Source organism: Schistocerca cancellata, chromosome 8 (genome assembly GCF_023864275.1).
Source record: "Schistocerca cancellata isolate TAMUIC-IGC-003103 chromosome 8, iqSchCanc2.1, whole genome shotgun sequence".
NCBI classification, from domain to species: domain Eukaryota; kingdom Metazoa; phylum Arthropoda; class Insecta; order Orthoptera; family Acrididae; genus Schistocerca; species Schistocerca cancellata.
The window spans coordinates 257,255,269-257,275,484 of NC_064633.1; the positions used below are offsets into that span (position 1 = coordinate 257,255,269).

Consider the following 20,216-nt stretch of genomic DNA (forward strand, 5'->3'; position numbering starts at 1 on the left):
GTCAAAGGTCAATGATTCCAGCACAGAAAAGGAAATAGTGCTGTAACAGCTTGGAGACCCGTGATTTCGCAGATGTCCTCACAAAAAAGCTGGAGTCCTCTGACAGAAATTAGTGATGTTGCAGATGATACTAACAGTAACCACAGACTTTTTGCAAGTGATGAAGTTGTCGACAACAAGGTACAGTCTGAAAAAAGGGTACAAATATTTAGCCCCATTTTGATGAGATTTCAAAGGGGTGTAAAGATGGCAACTTGCTTAAATGTTCTGAAACATAAAAATGTCCACTTTACAAAATCAATAAACATAGTATCCTGGGACTAAAATAGCATAGTTGGAACTGGTCAACTTTTACTGATATAATCTGTTGGCATACTCAGGAGTGAGCAGCGCTCTTGGAGAGGGAGTGGCCTTTCCACAAAGGACATTGCAACTGCAAACCCAAAATCAGTTCCCGTTTGCTGTCCAGAAGTGCTGTACAATGTGCAGCGGTTTATGTTGATCCTGCTCATGCAATTTTAGTTACTGATATCAGCTAATTCACTCTGTGTATTTTGAAATGTACTTAGTTATTCAGAAGTGATGGATAAGTTTACGTCTCAAGAAAATGTGCACAATACAAAGAGTAATTATTTTCGAGAAAAAGTGTTCAATTGTCTCTAACATAATTTCAGCTTGTATTAAATAGTTGAAACAAAAGGAACTGTCGGTTACCGTTGTCAGTCCCATACTGCAATTCGTACAAAAGTCAGCACAGCCGCAACAGGATGCATGAGAAAGAAGCATGAAAATAAACCACATGGTTTACTCGAACTGCCAAGATATATGAATTTTGGGAGGTAACTCATCCTTATAGACAGTTATACGAAATTTGAGAAAACAATGGAGGACTTCTTTGTCAAACAAAAACATGTTGTCGACATTATGCTAATTTCCTATTGAAATACAACAACAACAAAATTATTTTCCTTGGCAGACAGTTGTTTTGCACAAGATAATGTGTAAAGAGAGTATTCTCTGGAGACGATCTGAAGAAGTGAGATTCTGGTAGAGAGAACTGATGTGACTCACCGGCAGTGCAGATACTTTGTTAGAGGTAAGGAAATTAAGAGAGCAAGGCAAAAAGTTCTTTTATATTGACAAAATTGGGTGCACAACATTTCTTGTTGTCTGGGTCCTGGCATTCATGGCATCATGGACAATGTTCCTGGAGGCAACAGGCTTATTGTGGTGAATAGTGCATCTAATAATAGCTTTAATTATTAGTCTCCATCCGTGTTATTCTCCTCAAAACATTCCCTGTTACACACTACACACTGATGTCAGTGCATTTTCCAAAGTCCAAAACATTTGTGGAACTATCTTTCAGAGAGCTTTTTATCCTCTCACTGACAAATTTTAATTTCATCTATGCTTGTGAAAGACTGCCCTAAGTTTTCTTTATTTTGGGGAACACACAGAAATCACATGGAGCCAATATAGGAGCTACGGCATCATTAAAATACTGTTTTTCTACGAACATTCACCAACAATGCAACGAAATTCGAGCTGTTGCTTTATCACGATGCACAGTTTCATCTCTATCTTGTGTTTCAGAAGGCGGCGATCATTTTTTGTATTCCGCATGGTGTTTACACATTTATCTAAAAATAAATGCTCATCTGCACAATGCATAGCCACAGATTTTAAAATGTGCACCATGGCAGGGCCATTACAACTTCATGAAATAGGCTGTAGACATGCCTTGTGAAGTAGCTGAGTGGGCAGAGTGGGGATTGATTCCTCTCATAAGTTTATACACGGACTATACCCGTTGTAACAATTTGTTGAGATATGAAATGCGATGATCACGAATGCTCTGTCATAGGTAAAGTAGGTGGCAGACTTCGGTTCACTGGTATAATATTAGGGAAACTCAACCAATTTACATATGAGATACTTACATACCACTTACGCATCACAACTTACATAACACTTACGCATCACACCCTAAAATATTTCTCGTGTGTGGGACTTGTATCAAAAGAACTGTAAATTCATCAAGGATGGTGAAGGTGCAAAAAGAAATATTGGCACAGTCAAAAAGCAAGAGTGAAGATCTTCCAGGCAATGTAATGAGAAGGGCAGTGGACTTTTAGAAGATTTACAATTTAGTAGAACCTATCCAGCTAACTACGATTGTGATTCAGTTTGAGTAAATGGGAAACAAAGCTCGCAAGGAGGAGAACATACTCCTGAACAATTTGAAATAAATGTTTCTTGCTATCACAACAGAAATGGAAATAAAGTCAAATTATCAAAATTTTGTGACTTGCATCCAAAATGATGTACAGAAGGTTCACTCAACTTGTGCACACAATACATTTTTATGTAATGCGATTGGTGGTGGTAAAGACACTATGGAAGCCAAAAGTCTGATCCTTACCTGAAATGATGCCAAAACGAAAATAGGTGTTTCTGGTCTACTCACATGTATCCTTTTAAGTCATATTAACAACTGCAAATCAGAGGTACAGATTTTAAAGAAATGTGTCAAAGAAGGGCACATTTGATACACTTCTAATTTTTGCTGACTTTAAATGCTGATAATGTAGTAAATGAATTTGTAGCAAATATCAGAACTCAATTATCCTCTGACAGGCAAACAGACAATAAAATGACCAGCAATCATGTTTCTCGTGGCCTTCACCTACTACTTACTGCTTTTCACAGTACAAGGAACATTATTATGACAAAATTTTGAAGCAAGTTTGAAAAGAAACTGTGCCATAGGCACTGCCACTGCTTTGCAAACTTCATTTATGCTACCTCTGAGTTCTGCATAAAAAGCTGTGCCAGGATGGCAAAAGCTGCAAAACTCTACCCAGACTAGGTCGAGAACAATGGCTTTCCATATTTGAGGATTTTGTAGAGAAAGTTATAACTTGGAACATATTCAAACGGGTCCTTTGTGGCTCATTCTGAACAAATTGCAACAAACTTGAAGACTGACAGGCTAGAGCACCTTCACGATTGTGTCAACTGGCACAGAATCACCTACAGATCAAAGTCCTGACACTAATGGCCATATTTAAGCAAGCAAACTATAAAGTAGCCACTGATTTTACTACAATAATGCGAAGGAACAATACAATGTCATACTACAACAAACCTCAAGTTTTACTATTTTTATTCTAAAACTTTGTTCTGCACATATGGCTGGGGAAGACAGAGTAGCACTCCCATATGCTTCTGCTTACTTTGTTTTCCATACCACTGAAAAGATTAGATTCACTCACGCACGCACTCACTGGCCTGTCCTGCCCATACATAGGTTCATTCTATTTATTATTCTTTCAATGTAGCTTCAGCTGCCACTGCAGTGTGTGTGTGTGTGTGTGTGTGTGTGTGTGTGTGTGTGTGTGTGTGTGTGTGTGTGTGTGTTGTCTTAGGCCTTGGAAGCTTACATTGTGATCGTCTTTTTGTTGTGCCTATCTGCAGCTCAGGATCTCCACTATATGGTGAGTAACAACCTTCCTTTTCATAATACTGTTATTCACTCATTCATAATACCGTTATTCACTCATTGATTTTTAAGGACTTATTGGTTGTTATGCCAATCATCAAATGTATGTCAACTAAATTTGAGATCTATCATGCATGCAAATATTCTTCAAAGGTCTAGGAACCACCCCATCTTACCTGAAACGAGGTACCACCTTCCATATCACAAGAAACAGGGACTCAGGTGAAATGGCACCCTTAGTGCCACCTTGTGTTAAACTTACAAGAACTTTTCTCAACTCCTCTGCCATTATTGCATCATTCATTTCTCTAAGTGTTCTAGACTGATAAACGCGTCTGCCATTTTGCTTAGTTTTTTCTAGTGATGGCAACTGCTTGAAGTAGCAACAAAATTCTTGAATGTTGCTGAAATGGAAAAGACAATAAAATACTACTCATGTCTCATTACTAAAATTATCAGCAGGAATTTAAAAACTCACCTTAAAGACTGTAGTACTGCATTCATGAAACAGGTATTACCTAAGTTTCTTATACCAACAACTTTCTTCTCCCTCCTTAATTTGGCATTATTATTTTTTGGTTTGTCAACTTTTTCTATATGCTGTTTTTTGTACTTCACTTCACCGTTAACATCTGATGTCGAATACCTATTTAAAATATTGTCTGTATTTCAATCATTAGTGGGTTCAAGTAATAACATGCTTCTTACAATCTGTGTTGTACAAATGAAACTATTAAGTTTTGCTTACCCTCCAGCGTTACAGATCCTGTAATAACAATATACATTAATTCAGAATCAACACCACACTGCAACGCTAACTTTAATCCAGTATACTAACCAAAAATTATACATTGTTCATTAAGTTCATTTGAAACAATGGAGAAAATGAACGCATAACATGAATATAATATCATTTAAGGTCTGAAGACCAATTTCTTCTGTAGATTTGTAGATTAAATCCTCTTTTTTGTTCCAGTCATCCATTCTAAGTAGAAATTCAGAGAACTAGTCGGCTGGAGTAGCAATTTCATAGAAATCTAAATATGTTGACTGGTTCTGAATGCATCCGGATTGCTACCAACTTAAGCCATCAGAACTCTGTGTTTAATGCATCCAACATGTCAATAAATGATATTTTATACATTCAACACAGGAAACAATCAAGTGTTCATTAACAGAGTTTTGTGGAAGCATATGCTATGCATACAGTGTTGTCTCCTTGTTAACAATGGTAGTGTCTACATAGGAATCAATACTGCCCCATGTCATTAGATTTCTCAAAATCAAATATTCCCACCTACCTTCCTCTGAGTGCACAAACAGTTCCTGAACAACAGAGTAAATACCATCACAGTTTCCAAGCAAAATTAGAAGTCTAATTACACTGAAAGTTACTCAACAGTGATCTTGTCAAAAGTCATCCTCTGGGTTGCCCCACACATCTTTCAACATACTCTCAACATATATTTTCACATAATGAATAAAACCTCAACAACACACAAAATGTTGACTGTAGTCCTTATTAACATCATAAGAACATAAATTTTAGGTGAAGTTTATAACTTAGACTAACAACTTATTAAAGAACCTCACTCTCAAATTTTGCAATTTGTAGATTTGTATATTACAACAAAATAATATACAAATTGCTGGTACAGCTCAAGCATGAACAGACAGTTTTTTACACATTGGTAAAATTAACTTGAAGGGGGCTTAGCAATGTTTCAACACATTTAAATATGCCTTAGACAATACTTCAAGTTCTACGAAATATTTGTTACCAGGAAAATATAAATTATCATAATAGAAAAAAAAAAAAAAAAAAAAAAAAAAAAAAAAAAAAAAAAAAAAAAAAAATCCTTTAATGTCCTGTGCCACTTATGAATGAAATTTCTGTTATCAAATGTCAACCAGCAATGGACTCTGAAGCTGAAAGGCAGTTTAGATAAAAATATCAGATGAACATTAAAACAAAATTGTAACTGTGGATATAATGGAAATACCTCTGCTGCACACTCAGAAACACACCATTAACCAATCACACCTAGAAAACCTGAGAGATCACACGCTTGTATCTAAGTTTGTTACAGGCTTCTATCAAGCAAGTTCATCTTCAGTCTTACACCAGGTATTTACTTGCACGTCTGAATGGATAGACATTAGTAACGATTGAGAGCCGTCTGAAATTCTAAATTATTTCACTGAACACAATTGTCTTGGCATTAACATTAAAATTTGTGCCAGACCAGGACTCGAATCTTGATTTCCCACTTATCGCAAGCAGTCACCTTAACCACTTTGGCTACCTGTGTATGTCTCTCTGACTGACCCAAACTTCCATTTATTGCACTGTCTACATCCCTTCACCACAGTCCCCTACTTTCATCATTTAACGCTCAAAGCATTACTCTGTACTCTGCCCCGATGACAAGACTATGAGGAACCAAGACCCATGTTATTATAGTCTTGCGAATGCCCTGGAATTTAATATTTACTTGCATGTCTGGATCTATATATGTTCAATAACAGACAGTATGTCTATAAGTAACACAACTGATGCCAAGATAGTTCCATTCAGCAAATTTATTTCAAATTAGAGCATGTAGAAGACATCAACAGAGAAAATTATGGTGTATTCATTATGAGCTCTTGGGCTTTGGGTGATCACTGGTTGGTTGGTTTGGGGGAAGGGACCAAACAGCGATGTCATCGGTCCCATTGGATTAGGGAAGGATAGGAAAGGAAGTTGGCCGTGCCCTTTAAAAGGGACCATCCCAGCATTTTCTTGAAGTGATTTAGGGAAAATCACGGAAAACCTAAATCAGGATGGCCAATCGTGGGATTGAACCAACGTCCGTCCGTCCTGAATGAGAGTCCAGCATGCTGACCACTGCGTCACCTTACTCGATGGGTTATCATTATTGTCAGAAGGTAAAGCTGAAGACATGCTAGGAGAAACCTACTAAAGTACCTCATGGAAAAATAAATTACACACTTTTTCCAAGGGATTGGCACATCACATATATATGGAGTACAATGCAGATTTTAAGTTCTATAAATTTTGCCCATGGTTTAAATTTTGAGGAGAAATTTCCAAAACATGCCATTCCAACAGCAGCAGCTAAAGAAAATAGATAAATAACTGTAGGTTCTAGACATTCCTCACAAACAACTGAATTTATCAGCTCTCAGGCCAGACCAGGGGTCTCAGTTCAGCTATTTCCAAATATAATGATTTTTAATAGGAAGGTTCCACAATGTCTCGGATGAGAAGAGAAAGTTTCAGCTCGGTATCTCCTTTGATTGCATCTTTACAGCCTCTTGCAGATAAGAGTCCCAAGTTTGCATGATCTACGTGCATGCTATAGTGCCAACTTCAGATTACTTCTATGAAAGGTACTTTCAATTTAGAAGGCCCTACTTTTGTATACCAATACCTAAACAACTTTCTCTGCTTAATAAGAATATTGTACTGATTATTTTTCTTAATACATCTGGTGACCCCTATATCTTCAGAAATGTCAGAAAATTCATACAATGAGTTAGAGCCCATTTTTAACCAGCCATAAATCACCATTTTATGGGTGGATTCAGCTAAGAATTTGTAATATGACACTCAGCCATGCTGTGTTCTTGCACCTCTTGTACAACAGCCTCTGTCGTCCTCAATCAAAATATGCGTAACTTTGAAATTCATGAGAATGTTTTTGGTGGAGAATTTTAGGTATTTTTGGGAAACCATGTCCTAAAAAACTGTCTGTTCTTTAATCTTTTTTTCTTTCTGTATTTACGAAGTACATTCTTTAAGCTTCCGAAGCTACAGAGTTTACGCCACACCAACTCATAGATGAAAAACATTGCTCAAAATTATGCTAGAATGCCCATGAGTATACAGAAATTAAAATCTCTGAAAAACATTTTTTGTCAATAAAAATAAAAGTGTAGTTATGTACGAATCAATACCAGCAACAAGCAGCAATAAAACAAACGAAAATGCGGAATGTTAAAACTTTCAACACACTACACAACTAGAATAACTCTTTCACATTTTAGACTGAATAAATTGCCCATGTTGTCTTCCTCTGATTTTGAGTAAATGTATTGCCTCCCTCCAGATGATATTGGTGGTGATTTTATGACTTTTGAATATATATGCTGCTCTGAAATCCAGCTCGATGGATGGTAGAAGCAATGTGAAGAACCATGGAGATGAATACAGTTGACAACGCATCATTTTATTGTAATGGAACTTCAGATACACTTCTCACCCAACAAGCACAATCATACATACATTTACATCTATTCTCTGCAAACCATCATGAAGTGCATGGTGGCAGGCAGTATCATTGTACCAGTTATAACTGTTTCTTTCCGTTCCATTCATGTATGGTGCACAAGAAAAGTGGTTGTCCGAATGCTTCTGTGCGTGCTGTAATTAATCTTGTCCTCCCAAACCCTATGTGAGTGGTAAGTAGGGGGTTTCTGCACATTTCTGAGTTGCCATTTAAAGCCAGTTCTTGAAATTTTGTTGGTGGACTTTCTTGGAATAGTTTATATCTATATTCAAGAGTCTGCCAGTTCAGTTTCTTCAGCATCTGTGTGACACTCCCACGGGCCAAACAAACCCGTGACCATTTGTGCATTCATGACCATACCAGCTACATACTGCTTGCATTTTAATGTTTAAATTGAAACAACTGGAATTTCATCACCTACATTAACTATAACTGCTGCAGTATCATTGCAAACTCTGCTTCTCTGACATTGTTTAAACAAATGGGCTTGAAACCAGTGATTCTCTCTCGTCCCAGCAATTGTGTGGCCTTTAGCAAACAATCTTTCCTGATCGAACTGAATTTGTTATCTTTCTTCCTGTGTAACAAAAGAAAGTTGGTGCCTAAAATATTGCACTTGTAGAATTTAAAGGCATTAAGAAGTGACAACATATGTTTAGCTAAATGTTTCTGCAAACTAGTATGAGACGCAAGTATTTTTCCTGTTTCTTCAATTCCATCACAAGGAGATTTTCTGTGGCTGGTTGCAAAGACAGCAGGGATACCCAAGTCTTTTTCTTGCAGACATATACTGAAAAAAATTCTTATACTGACAGCATATCCACCACTAAAGCAGTAAATGTGCTCAATTTCTCCTATTGTTGACTTCATATATTTAATCAGTCTCATTATGACCACATTAACTGCATGGTATCATGATGAAAGCAATCACAATTAACAGAAATGCTGATGGCCTGTAGTTCTTTACCATCACAGTAAACTACAAAGGAATTAAATGTGGTGGTCTCTTCTCCCAATGAAACCCTTGAACGACACCTTTAACAACAAATCGAAACATCACCTCACCATCTTCAATATTTTGTTTCAGGTGCATCAGATACGGAATTTGATGTTTTGAAATGAAATGTTAGGTTGTCAGGTCATGAATTTTTAGAACCAGTTCATCCATGAACTCTTCTGCAGTTGCATGTCAGGTATCTAGTGCACCCCTGTCACTATGAATCCATTGTTCATCTTTTATCACTTTTGGCACATATTCTTTGAACACATCTGCCACATAAGTTTCCAGTTCAGTTTTTCCATTGCACTGTTTACAGCATTGCATGAGCTTTCAATTCCAGTAACAGCACATTTTCTTGATTAGTTTCTTGTAATCATAAACTTTTGTAAGTGTTGCAGCCGACATCAGTTTGGCATGCCGACGTGTTAGAAGCACACAAATAGTTTATTTACCAGCAGCACCAACTTTGATACACCACTTTGGCCTGAATTCATTAAATTTTGAGAAGCCTAAATCACTACTTCTTCTTCTTCTTCTTCTTCAAGAAAAGGCCATAATATTTGGTACTTGTAGGTATCTCAGGTGTTCTTTTTTACATTTTGGCAATTTTTTTTTTTTTATTTTTCATCTCATGTAGCCTTGTTCATTATTGTCATATATAGTCTCTCTTTATTCCCATTTAGTTGAGTACTATAAGGAATACTATAGTCTAGGACAGTTTCTTTTTCTTAAAATTTAATTCTTAAACGTATGGCTGGTGTATTCACCAACTTTATCACATCTTATTTTTGGCACTTACAGATTGAACCAATTTTCACTTACCAATACACATTTTCTTAAGAATCTTGCAGCCCCTTACTGACTGATTGTAACAAATAGGTTAGTTGAAATCCTCTAATGCTGTCATGTAATATCTGTATCCGTTAAATTTTTAGGCAGAAGGAAGTAAATAGGTTACATGTGGTGGAAATTTCAGATATGGCTCCTAGCAGCTGGAGTGTAGAACAAACAGAAAAAGAATTTAGTGTTTCTTCAAGAAAGCTGAAACAGGCAAGGAAATTAAAAACGGAGGCTGGCGTCATGGCAATACCAGCAGATGGGGAAGGAAAAAGACATCAATAAGATTAGCATCCTCTCATCAGGTACTTTGAAGGTGGTGAATTGACTTTGCTATGCACAGGCAAAAATAATTACGTATAGAAGTGAGAGTGGGCGGTGAAAAAATTCATGAGTAGAAGGGCTCCTACTTTGCAACTTCAAGGAAATGTTCATAACTTATCTGTAACCAATATCACAGTGAATATAATAGAGGGAAACATTCCACGTGGGAAAAATATATCTAAAAAGAAAGATGATGAGACTTACCAAACAAAAGCACTGGCAGGTCGATAGATACACAAACAAACAAAAACATACACACAAAATTCTAGCTTTCGCAACCAACGGTTGCCTCGTCAGGAAAGAGGGAAGGAGAGGGAAAGATAAAAGGATTTGGTTTTTAAGAGAGAGGGTAAAGAGTCATTCCAATCCCGGGAGCGGAAAGACTTACCTTAGGGGGGAAAAAGGACAGGTATGCACTCGCGCACACACACACATATCCATCCGCATATACATTTGTCAAATGTCTGCTTGTGTCTGTGTATATGCGGATGGATATGTGTGTGTGTGTGTGTGTGTGTGTGTGTGTGTGTGTGTGTGTGTGTGTGTGTGCGAGTGTATACCTGTCCTTTTTTCCCCCTAAGGTAAGTCTTTCCGCTCCCGGGATTGGAATGACTCCTTACCCTCTCCCTTAAAACCCAAATCCTTTTGTCTTTCCCTCTCCTTCCCTCTTTCCTGGCGAGGCAACCGTTGGTTGCGAAAGCTAGAATTTTGTGTGTATGTTTTTGTTTGTTTGTGTATCTATCGACCTGCCAGTGCTTTTGTTTGGTAAGTCTCATCATCTTTCTTTTTAGATATATTTTTCCCACGTGGAATGTTTCCCTCTATTATATTCACTGTGATATTGGTTACAGGTAAGTTATGAACATTTCCTTGAAGTTGCAAAGTAGGAGCCCTTCTACTCATGAATTTTTTCACCGCCCACTCTCACTTCTATACGTAATTATTTTTGCCTGTGCATAGCAAAGTCAATTCACCACCTTCAAAGTACCTGATGAGAGGATGCTAATCTTATTGATGTCTTTTTCCTTCCCCATCTGCTGGTATTGCCATGACGCCAGCCTCCGTTTTTAATTTCCTTGCCTGTTTCAGCTTTCTTGAAGAAACACTAAATTCTTTTTCTGTTTGTTCTACACTCCAGCTGCTAGGAGCCATATCTGAAATTTCCACCACATGTAACCTATTTACTTCCTTCTGCCTAAAAATTTAACGGATACAGATATTACATGACAGCATTAGAGGATTTCAACTAACCTATTTGTTACAATCAGTCAGTAAGGAGCTGCAAGATTCTTAAGAAAATGTGTATTGGTAAGTGAAAATTGGTTCAATCTGTAAGTGCCAAAAATAAGATGTGATAAAGTTGGTGAATACACCAGCCATACGTTTAAGAATTAAATTTTAAGAAAAAGAAACTGTCCTAGACTATAGTATTCCTTATAGTACTCAACTAAATGGGAATAAAGAGAGACTATATATGACAATAATGAACAAGGCTACATGAGATGAAAAATAAAAAAAAAAAAATTGCCAAAATGTAAAAAAGAACACCTGAGATACCTACAAGTACCAAATATTATGGCCTTTTCTTGAAGAAGAAGAAGAAGAAGAAGAAGAAGAAGAAGGAAGAAGAAGAAGAAGAAGAAGAAGAAGAAACTCTTCATCTAAATGTCTACTGTGATGCTGATCATGCACAAGATTTAAGAGACAGGAAGAGTAGATGTGCACACATTGTTCTTCATAATAGTTTTCACGTCAGCTAGTGTTCCAAGAAGCGAAGTGTAACAGCTACTTCATCAATGAAGCAGAATAAAATTCAGCAGCAGAATGCACCAAAGAAATAAAACACATCAAGATCCCAGCACAAGAGTTGTCATGAAGAAAAGTGAAGATCATACCTCATGCAGATAATGTGCTATCCGAACAGTCATATCAGGATAGTTAGACGAATCTAACATATAGACGTGAAATTTGACTATGTCAATGGATAGTACAGTGAAGACTGGTTTGGGATGAAGTGCAACAGTACAAAGGAACAATTAAGCATACTGACCAAAGCTCTGCCATGATCAAAGTTTGAGAAATTCTGTAATGCTATTGCAAATCAATTACAATAACTTACTAGTTTTAGAACAATATTAAGTGACAACTGTTTAGTGTTTGATTAACTGAAATTGTGAAACTCATAATTTAAATTTATTGAAAACAAACATTGTATTTTATTGGGAGGTTTAAAGTGTTAAAGAACAAATAAAAACATTGTTTGCTGTGTTTTTAAGAGTAGGCAATCATAAAAAAATAATGTGGTATCTAAGAGTTTATATATGAGAACAATATGGTCATTTGTTATAACAACATAGTAACTTCTGCCATTTCTAATCATATTGTGTGTATTATTACATTTCCAATAAAGTGAACACATTGTTGCTATTGTGGTTTTCAGTCCTGAGGCTGGTTTGATGCAGCTCTCCATGCTACTCTATCCTGTGCAAGCTTCTTCATCTCCCAATACGTACTGCAGCCTACATCCCTTCTGAATCTGTTTAGTGTATTCATCTCTTGGTCTCCCTCTACGATTTTTGCCCTCCGCATTGCCCACCAATACTAAATTGGTGATCCCTTGATGCCTCAGAACATGTCCTACCAACCGATCCCTTCTTCTTGTCAAGTTGTGCCACAAACTCCTCTTCTCCCCAATCCTATTCAATACTTCCTCATTAGTTACGTGATCTACCCATCTAATCTTCAGCATTCTTCTGTAGCACCACATTTCAAAGGCTTCTATTCTCTTCTTGTCCAAACTATTTATCGTCCATGTTTCACTTCCATACATGGCTACACTCCATACAAATACTTTCAGAAGTGACTTCCTGACATTTGAATCTATACTCGATGTTAACAAATTTCTCTTCTTCAGAAACGCTTTCCTTGCCATTGCCATTCTACATTTTATATACTCTCTACTTTGACCATCATCAGTTATTTTGCTCCCCAAATAGCAAAACTCCTTTACTACTTTAAGTGTCATTTCCTAATCTAATTCCCTCAGCATCGCCCGACTTAATTCGACTACATTCTATTATCCTCGTTTTGCTTTTGTTGATGTTCATCTTATAGCCTCCCTTCAAGACAATGTCCATTCCGTTCAACTGCTCTTCCAAGTCCTTTGCTGTCTCTGACAGAATTACAATGTCATCGGCGAACCTTAAAGTTTTTATTTCTTCTCTGTGGATTTTAATACCTACTCCGAATTTTTCTTTTGTTTCCTTTACCGCTTGCTCAATATACAGATTGAATAACATCGGGGAGAGGCTACAACCTGTCTCACTCCCTTCCCCACCACTGCTTTCCTTTCATGTCCCTCGACATCTGGTTTCTGTATAAATTGTAAATAGCCTTTCGCTCCCTGTATTTTACCCCTGCCACCTTCAGAATTTGAAAGCGATTGTTCCAGTTGACATTGTCAAAAGCTTTCTCCAAGTCTACAAATGCCATAAACGTAGGTTTGCCTTTCCTTATTCTTTCTTCTAAGGTAAGTCGTAGGGTCAGTATTGCCTCACGTGTTCCAATATCTCTACGGAATCCAAACTGATCTTCCCCGAGGTCAGCTTCTACCAGTTTTTCCATTTGTCTGTACAGAATTCGCATTAGTATTTTGCAGCCGTGACTTATTAAACTGATAGTTCGGTAATTTTCACATCTGTCAACGCCTGCTTTCTTTGGGATTGGAATTATTATATTCTTCTTGAAGTCTGAGGGCATTTCGCCTGTCTGATATATTTTGCTCACCAGATGGTAGAGTTTTGTCAGGACTGGCTCTCCCAAGGCTGTCAGTAGTTCTAATGGAATGTTGTCTACTCCCGGGGCCTTGTTTCGACTTAGGTCTTTCAGTGCTCTATCAAATTCTTCACGCAGTATCATATCTCCCATTTCATCTTCATCTACATCCTCTTCCATTTCCATAATATTGTCCTCAAGTACATCGCCCTTGTATAGTCCCTCTACATACTCCTTTCACCTTTCTGCTTTCCCTTCTTTGCTTAGAACTGGGTTTCCATCTGAGCCCTTGATATTCATCCAAGTGGTTCTCTCGTCTCCAAAGGTCACTTTAATTTTCCTGTAGGCAGTATCTATCTTACCCCTAGTGAGATAAGCCTCTAAATCCTTTTATTTGTCCTCTAGCCATCCCTGCTTAGCCATTTTGCACTTCCTGTCGATCTCATTTTTGAGAAGTTTGTATTCCTTTATGCCTGCTTCATTTACTGCATTTTTATATTTTCTCCTTTCATCAATTAAATTCAGTATCTCTTCAAGGATTTCTACTAGCCCTCGTCTTTTTACCTACTTGATCCTCTGCTGCCTTCACCACTTCATCCCTCAAAGCTATTCACTCTTCTTCTACTGTATTTCTTTCCCTCATTCTTGTCAATAGTTCCTTTATGCTCTTCCTGAAACTCTCGACAACCTCTGGTTCTTTCAGTTTATCCAGGTTCCATCTCCTTAAATTCCCACCTTTTTGCAGTTTCTTCAGTTTTAATCTACAGTTTGTTACCAATAGATTGTGGTCAGAGTCCACATCTGCCCCATAAAATGTCTTACAATTTAAAATTTGATTCCTAAATCTCTGTCTTACCATTATATAATCTATCTGAAACCTGTCAGTATCTCCAGGCTTCTTCCATGTATACAACCTCCTTTTATGGTTCTTGAACCAAGTGTTAGCTATGATTAAGTTGTGCTCTGTGCAAAATTCTACCAGGCGGCTTCCTCTTTCATTTCTTAGCCCCAATCCATATTCACCTACTACGTTTCCTTCTCTTCCTTTTCCTACAATCGAATTCCAGTCACCCATGACTATTAAATTTTCGTCTCCCTTCCCTATCTGAATAATTTCTTTTATCTCATCATACATTTCTTCAATTTCTTCGTCATCTGCAGAGCTAGTTGGCATATAGACTTGTACTACTGTTGTAGGCGTGGGCTTTGTGTCTATCTTGGCACAATAATGCGTTCACTATGTTATTTGTAGCAGCTTTCCCGAACTCCTATTTTTTTATTAATTATTAAACCTACTCCCGCATTACCCCTATTTGATTTTGTATTTATAACCCTGTATTCAACTGACCAAAAGTCTTGTTCATCCTGCCAGCGAACTTCACTAATTCCCACCATATCTAACTTTAACCTATCCATTTCCCTTTTTAAATTTTCTAATCTACCTGCCCGATTAAGGGATCTGACATTCCACGCTCTGATCCGTTGAAAACAAAATAATGGAAAAAACTCAACATAGAAAAGAGCCATAAGAATAAAACCTAAATGTAGTAGTCAGATTCGCTGGAAAGGACTGTTTAAAAAAAAAAAAAAAAATACTGGGTACCCTTACTGCACCAAGTGAGTACATCTACTCATCAGGTATGCATATCATGGGAAACATTACGAAGTACTTCACAAATACTCCTAAACATAATTATGTAACAAGAGCCAGTTGGATTTCCACTGACCAAAGAAAAACAAATAAACTCAAAATTGCATTTTTTTTTTAAATATGGAATAAAATTGTTTAACAAACTGCCCAAAGGAATGGTAAAGATTACTGAAATACATGTGTTAAAATAGGCAGCTAATACATTCTTCAGAAGTTAAGATAATTTAGAGGACTCTGAGCAGTGGTTAATAATGAAAGGGGACAACTGCAGCATCCTATCGCATTAGAACACATGATCACAATGTAATGATTTTCAAGAGAATCATGTGTCAAAACTTTAGCAGCTTATTCAACACGGGGGAGGGGGTGAGCTGACTCAGTTTGTAAGGGAAATGAGGGGACGGCATTCAGGTGTGCATGGGGGCATAGTTGCATCGATCAGAGTTCGTGTAATGAGCATGAGAAGTGCTGCCGCATGCTCTTAGTCCTGTAATCAACATCAGGTGTCCTTAGTGTGTGCAGCAATGAAAGGCAAAGCTATGTTTTATATTACAAATTATATGCAGCAAATAGTGTATGAATCAAAGAAATCTGTACAATAGGAAGCAACTGAATGAGGTAGTGGAGGTGCTGACCTCATATTCAGGAGGATGAACTTAACTCTGTTCAGCCATCCTGATTTACGTTTTCTGTGGTTTCCCTACAACATCTTACAAAAATGTCAGGATGGTCCCTTCATCAAGGCCATGGAGAACCACATGCCATACCCTCACGAAAACATACTTAGACATTCACTGTGTATGTATATTTTGAGCTATATATTTTCATTCTGTTTCCAAATCCTGTATCATTGTGAAATCATTTGTGGATGAATAAATAAACAACTAAATAAAAATAAAATTTCATCAGCTACAGACACCATTCAACAGTAACCTAGGTTTAAATGACCAACAGATATGCTATAAAGTTCCAGAACAAAATAACTGACAACAGGTTCTCCTCTGTAATTATATATAACTGAATTACAATTCAAGGGTCTAGTGCAGCAGGGGATACAACCCGTCGGCTTTGAACAATGACGTCATTCCTTAGTCATAGATCGTAATGTCTTCACTTCGAGGCATAGAGCTTTTGCTGTTATGTTTCAGTTTCGTTTCTTTACGGATTGCTTAATGAAGTAGGATCAGTTTATTCTATCTCGTGAGATTTTTTTAAAAAAGCCAAAAAACTCTTATTACGTACTGAAGGGAGCTAGAACACTAAGAAGAATCGCTTCTCGGCTTTTGAGAAGATATTGCTTAATAAAGTAGGATCAGTTTATTCTATCTCGTGAGATTTTTTTTTAAAGCCAAAAAACACTTATTAGGTACTGAAGGGAGCTGCTTAATAAAGTAGGATCAGTTTATTCTATCTCGTGAGATTTTTTTTTTAAAAAAGTCAAGAAACACTTATGCTTTTGACAAGATCAATGTTTATCTCTCTCGCATTCCTTTGTTTCTAAACATTCTCCTCAGCTCTTTCATCTCTGTAATACATGCTCTCTGGCGACTTGTGACGTCATTGTTCAAAGCCGACGGGTTGTATCCCCTGCTGCACTAGTCCCCAATTCAATGAATGTTTTTTTTGTGTGTGTGAAAAGTAAAAGCTTACTTCTGTTTTTAATAGCACAATTTTGTTACTCAATGTAAGCTGAGGTAAATAACATGAATTCACACAATTAACTTCGAGGTAGGGTAGCATTCAATACTGTTCAAATCATTGTCTAGCCCACCTACGTAACTTATTTTGGCAATAATACACCACTACATGTTTTCTTTTAGACTTGGGTAAATGGTGTGAACTTACAAAAAGAAGTGAGTGAGAAGAAAAAAATAGCAATTTGAAAAGCACTGTTCTGCTTTATTTGACACATTAAGTAAAAGTAATATGGTGGATATTAAGCCAATTTAACAAATTTTCATAGCAGATGAAGAATATAAGCCGTATGATCACATCCATCCATGCATATATATATATCTCTCTCTCTCTCTCTCTCATATACAACCTGGCTGCTGTGTAGTTGGTTCTTTCCACATTGACGAGAACTACCCAACTCAACGGGAACCAAGCACAAACAAATAAGGTTCAGTTGTTTTGAAGTGGAGCCCTAGTATCACAACAGAGAAGAAACCTGTAAGCTGAAAACAAGCCCAAGTGAAGGACACGTGAACACACAGATGTCTCGTCTTTTGCGAGGACAGCAGCAATAAGTGAAACTGGTTGAGGAAAATAAGGGAAATCATCAATATCAACTAAAAAAAAAATTAATGTGAAAATGAAACCCTCAAAGATTGGAAGAAAGTGAAGAGTGGATTTACAGAAAATTAAATCTGAAATACAAACACAAAATTCGAAGCTAGACTGAAAGAAAAATTATACTGGACCAGTCTTGTGAAAGCAAACCTCTTTTGTAACATAAATCTGATTGTGAAAATGTGGAGTTAAAGAATTATTTAATGACTACAAATGAACTATTTAGAAGATGCAAAGCTTACAGGAAAGAACAACAAAGTCTTATGTTAGGGCAAATAGAACAAAAAGAAACAAAAAGTACAAACCAATATTTATGCAGCAAACTATATTTTGTTAGTTAGGTGTTAAAAGCTACCCCCCCCCCCCCCCAGCCTTATTTGGAAAGTGCCCCATGGTATAAGTGGTCTCCAAAAAACATATGCTTCAGCTGAAATGTAAAACTGAACATTTTGTTTATTGTTAGGAGCTATGATAAAAATTTACACACTGTTGTGGCGAATACTGTTCATTACAAAAAATAAATAAATAAAATAACAAACATGTCATTTTCTACGGGAAAAATTAATAAAAATTTTTTGAAATGTGCCCCTGTCTATCAGGTTAGGGTACCTTATTAGAGAACAAATATGCAACAGGAAAGTCAGGGCCTACCTTACATGCCACACTGTTCATTCTCAACAGAACAAGTTAATATCAAAAACATCCAAGTGAACAAACGGCGATGAAATAGATTATCACCCGCACATCAAAAAAAGATTATTCTGGCGATGAAATGAAAATATGTCTAGCCAATATAAACAACAGAGTCTCTTCAAATGAGACAAAACTGTCACTCTTTAACACCTTTTCACTATGCTCAACTTGGAAAATCGAGTATTAGTAGTACACATGCTATAAATGCATTTTCCCTCATTTCATGGAATCATTACGAACTTACGTTTTCCCCTTTTTTCAACTACTTCAACCTTGGACCGGGGTTCCTGATGAATTCTAATAGAGGCATAAAATACCTTTTGCGCGACCTAGGCCGCAAAATCCGGACGTTTTCTTGACTGTCTCTGGGCGTGAGGGACCGAGACTTCCAAGGCTTCCGTTCATTTTCTGCAGTACGACATTCATTTTCTTCATTCGTCTTTGCATCTAATTTGTGAAACAATCGACGAATTCCCTGTAGGACATCTGACTGCGTATCATTCGTTATAAATTCATCACATGTGTAGCTGAAAATTAGATGTACCGAATGACAGTAATGCTGTAGCTTCTAATTTCACCGTAACTCACTGACAACCGTCAAGAGGGTCACTGACTACTCACCAAAAAACTGCTAGGGTCTCACAGTCCATACTGAGTGTATGATCACTATGCTGTTCTGAATGATGCTTCGCATGCCCATTAATATAGCGACCGCAATTTATCGTTCCGCAATATAAGCACAGCCACGGACTTTCTGAAGATGAGCATACTGAAAAAAATGTATTGCAACATTACAGGATAGTTTGGTCTCATTATTAGCAAAAAAACATTGCGCACTATTTGTTTTTGTGAGAAAGGGCAAGTTTGCTATTCACACCAATTTTCACTAATAGTTCCCAAAAATATGTGGCATTTTAATTTCAGCGAATATTTTGTTCGTATATGATATCAAAACATTACAAAGCAGTGCGATAATCACACAATGCAGTCCAGGAGAATTTTATTTCAAAAATAGGAACCCAACCTCACCTGCACATTGCCAATCTCTTATTCCATCAGAGCTACTTTCATATGCAGATACATGAAATTTCACACTGGATAGCAGATGTGGACACTCCATCCTGCGGTTAACAAGAGCCTACATCTGCAGTCAGTCGTTGCCTTTCGCAAATGACACTTCCTCATGAACCAAGTGCGACAACCGCTCCATCGTTAGAACCCAAAGTGCTACGCCAGAGATCTCAAGATTTTGTATCCTTGCGCGGCACCCAAATTACACGGTGGGAGCAATATTTTGTATCTCGCGATAATTTCATGAAATAAAGGAGTAGTTGAGCGTCTTATTAGCTCGAAGTATTTTCTAGAGCTGCTTTACTTTCATTATGGAGGCTCTTAACGAAAAACAATGATGACAGCCTGAGAACAAAGAATCAATAATTTTTAAACAGTTTTGAGCGCATTATTTAACACACACAGTCGATACTGACGTAGAAAATCGTTTTCATTACTTAAATTCAACATAAATTCGACAAAATTTTCAAGCAAGGTGAAAATATAGTTTTCGAATGCATGATTAAAGAAACCATATGGAACAACTTGTACAAGCACAAATGCTCAATAAAAGTTCCGAGTTCCTCACCTCCTTCGAAAATAATTTATTTATAAATAGATACAACACAACAAATACGAACAGCTGCAAATACAGTTATCGTTTTCGTGAGCAACTCACTCTCGCTCAAATGCTGTTGTGCAATTACGACAATGTCTTCGTTGCCTCCAAACAATGAAAGGTGTGTCATTTTGCCGAAATCAACTATCCCACGCATGGCTCAAAGGGCGATACTC

At 37.1% G+C, this 20,216-nt stretch overlaps 1 protein-coding gene across 1 annotated transcript in view; it reads right to left on the reverse strand.

Moving 5' to 3' along the window:
* The window catches only part of LOC126094835 (ubiquitin carboxyl-terminal hydrolase 3-like), a 93,752-nt gene extending 74,133 nt beyond the window's left edge, over positions 1 to 19,619 (reverse strand). Inside the window, exons 1-5 of the mRNA XM_049909432.1 lie at positions 19,401 to 19,619; positions 18,993 to 19,140; positions 18,689 to 18,898; positions 3,984 to 4,151; positions 3,682 to 3,909 (exon numbers count right to left, since the gene is read on the reverse strand). Of these exons, the coding sequence (XP_049765389.1) occupies positions 3,682 to 3,909; positions 3,984 to 4,151; positions 18,689 to 18,898; positions 18,993 to 19,140; positions 19,401 to 19,491 (845 nt within the window). The 5' untranslated portion in view covers positions 19,492 to 19,619. The remainder of the gene's footprint in view (positions 1 to 3,681; positions 3,910 to 3,983; positions 4,152 to 18,688; positions 18,899 to 18,992; positions 19,141 to 19,400) is intronic.
* Positions 19,620 to 20,216: the final 597 nt, after the last annotated feature.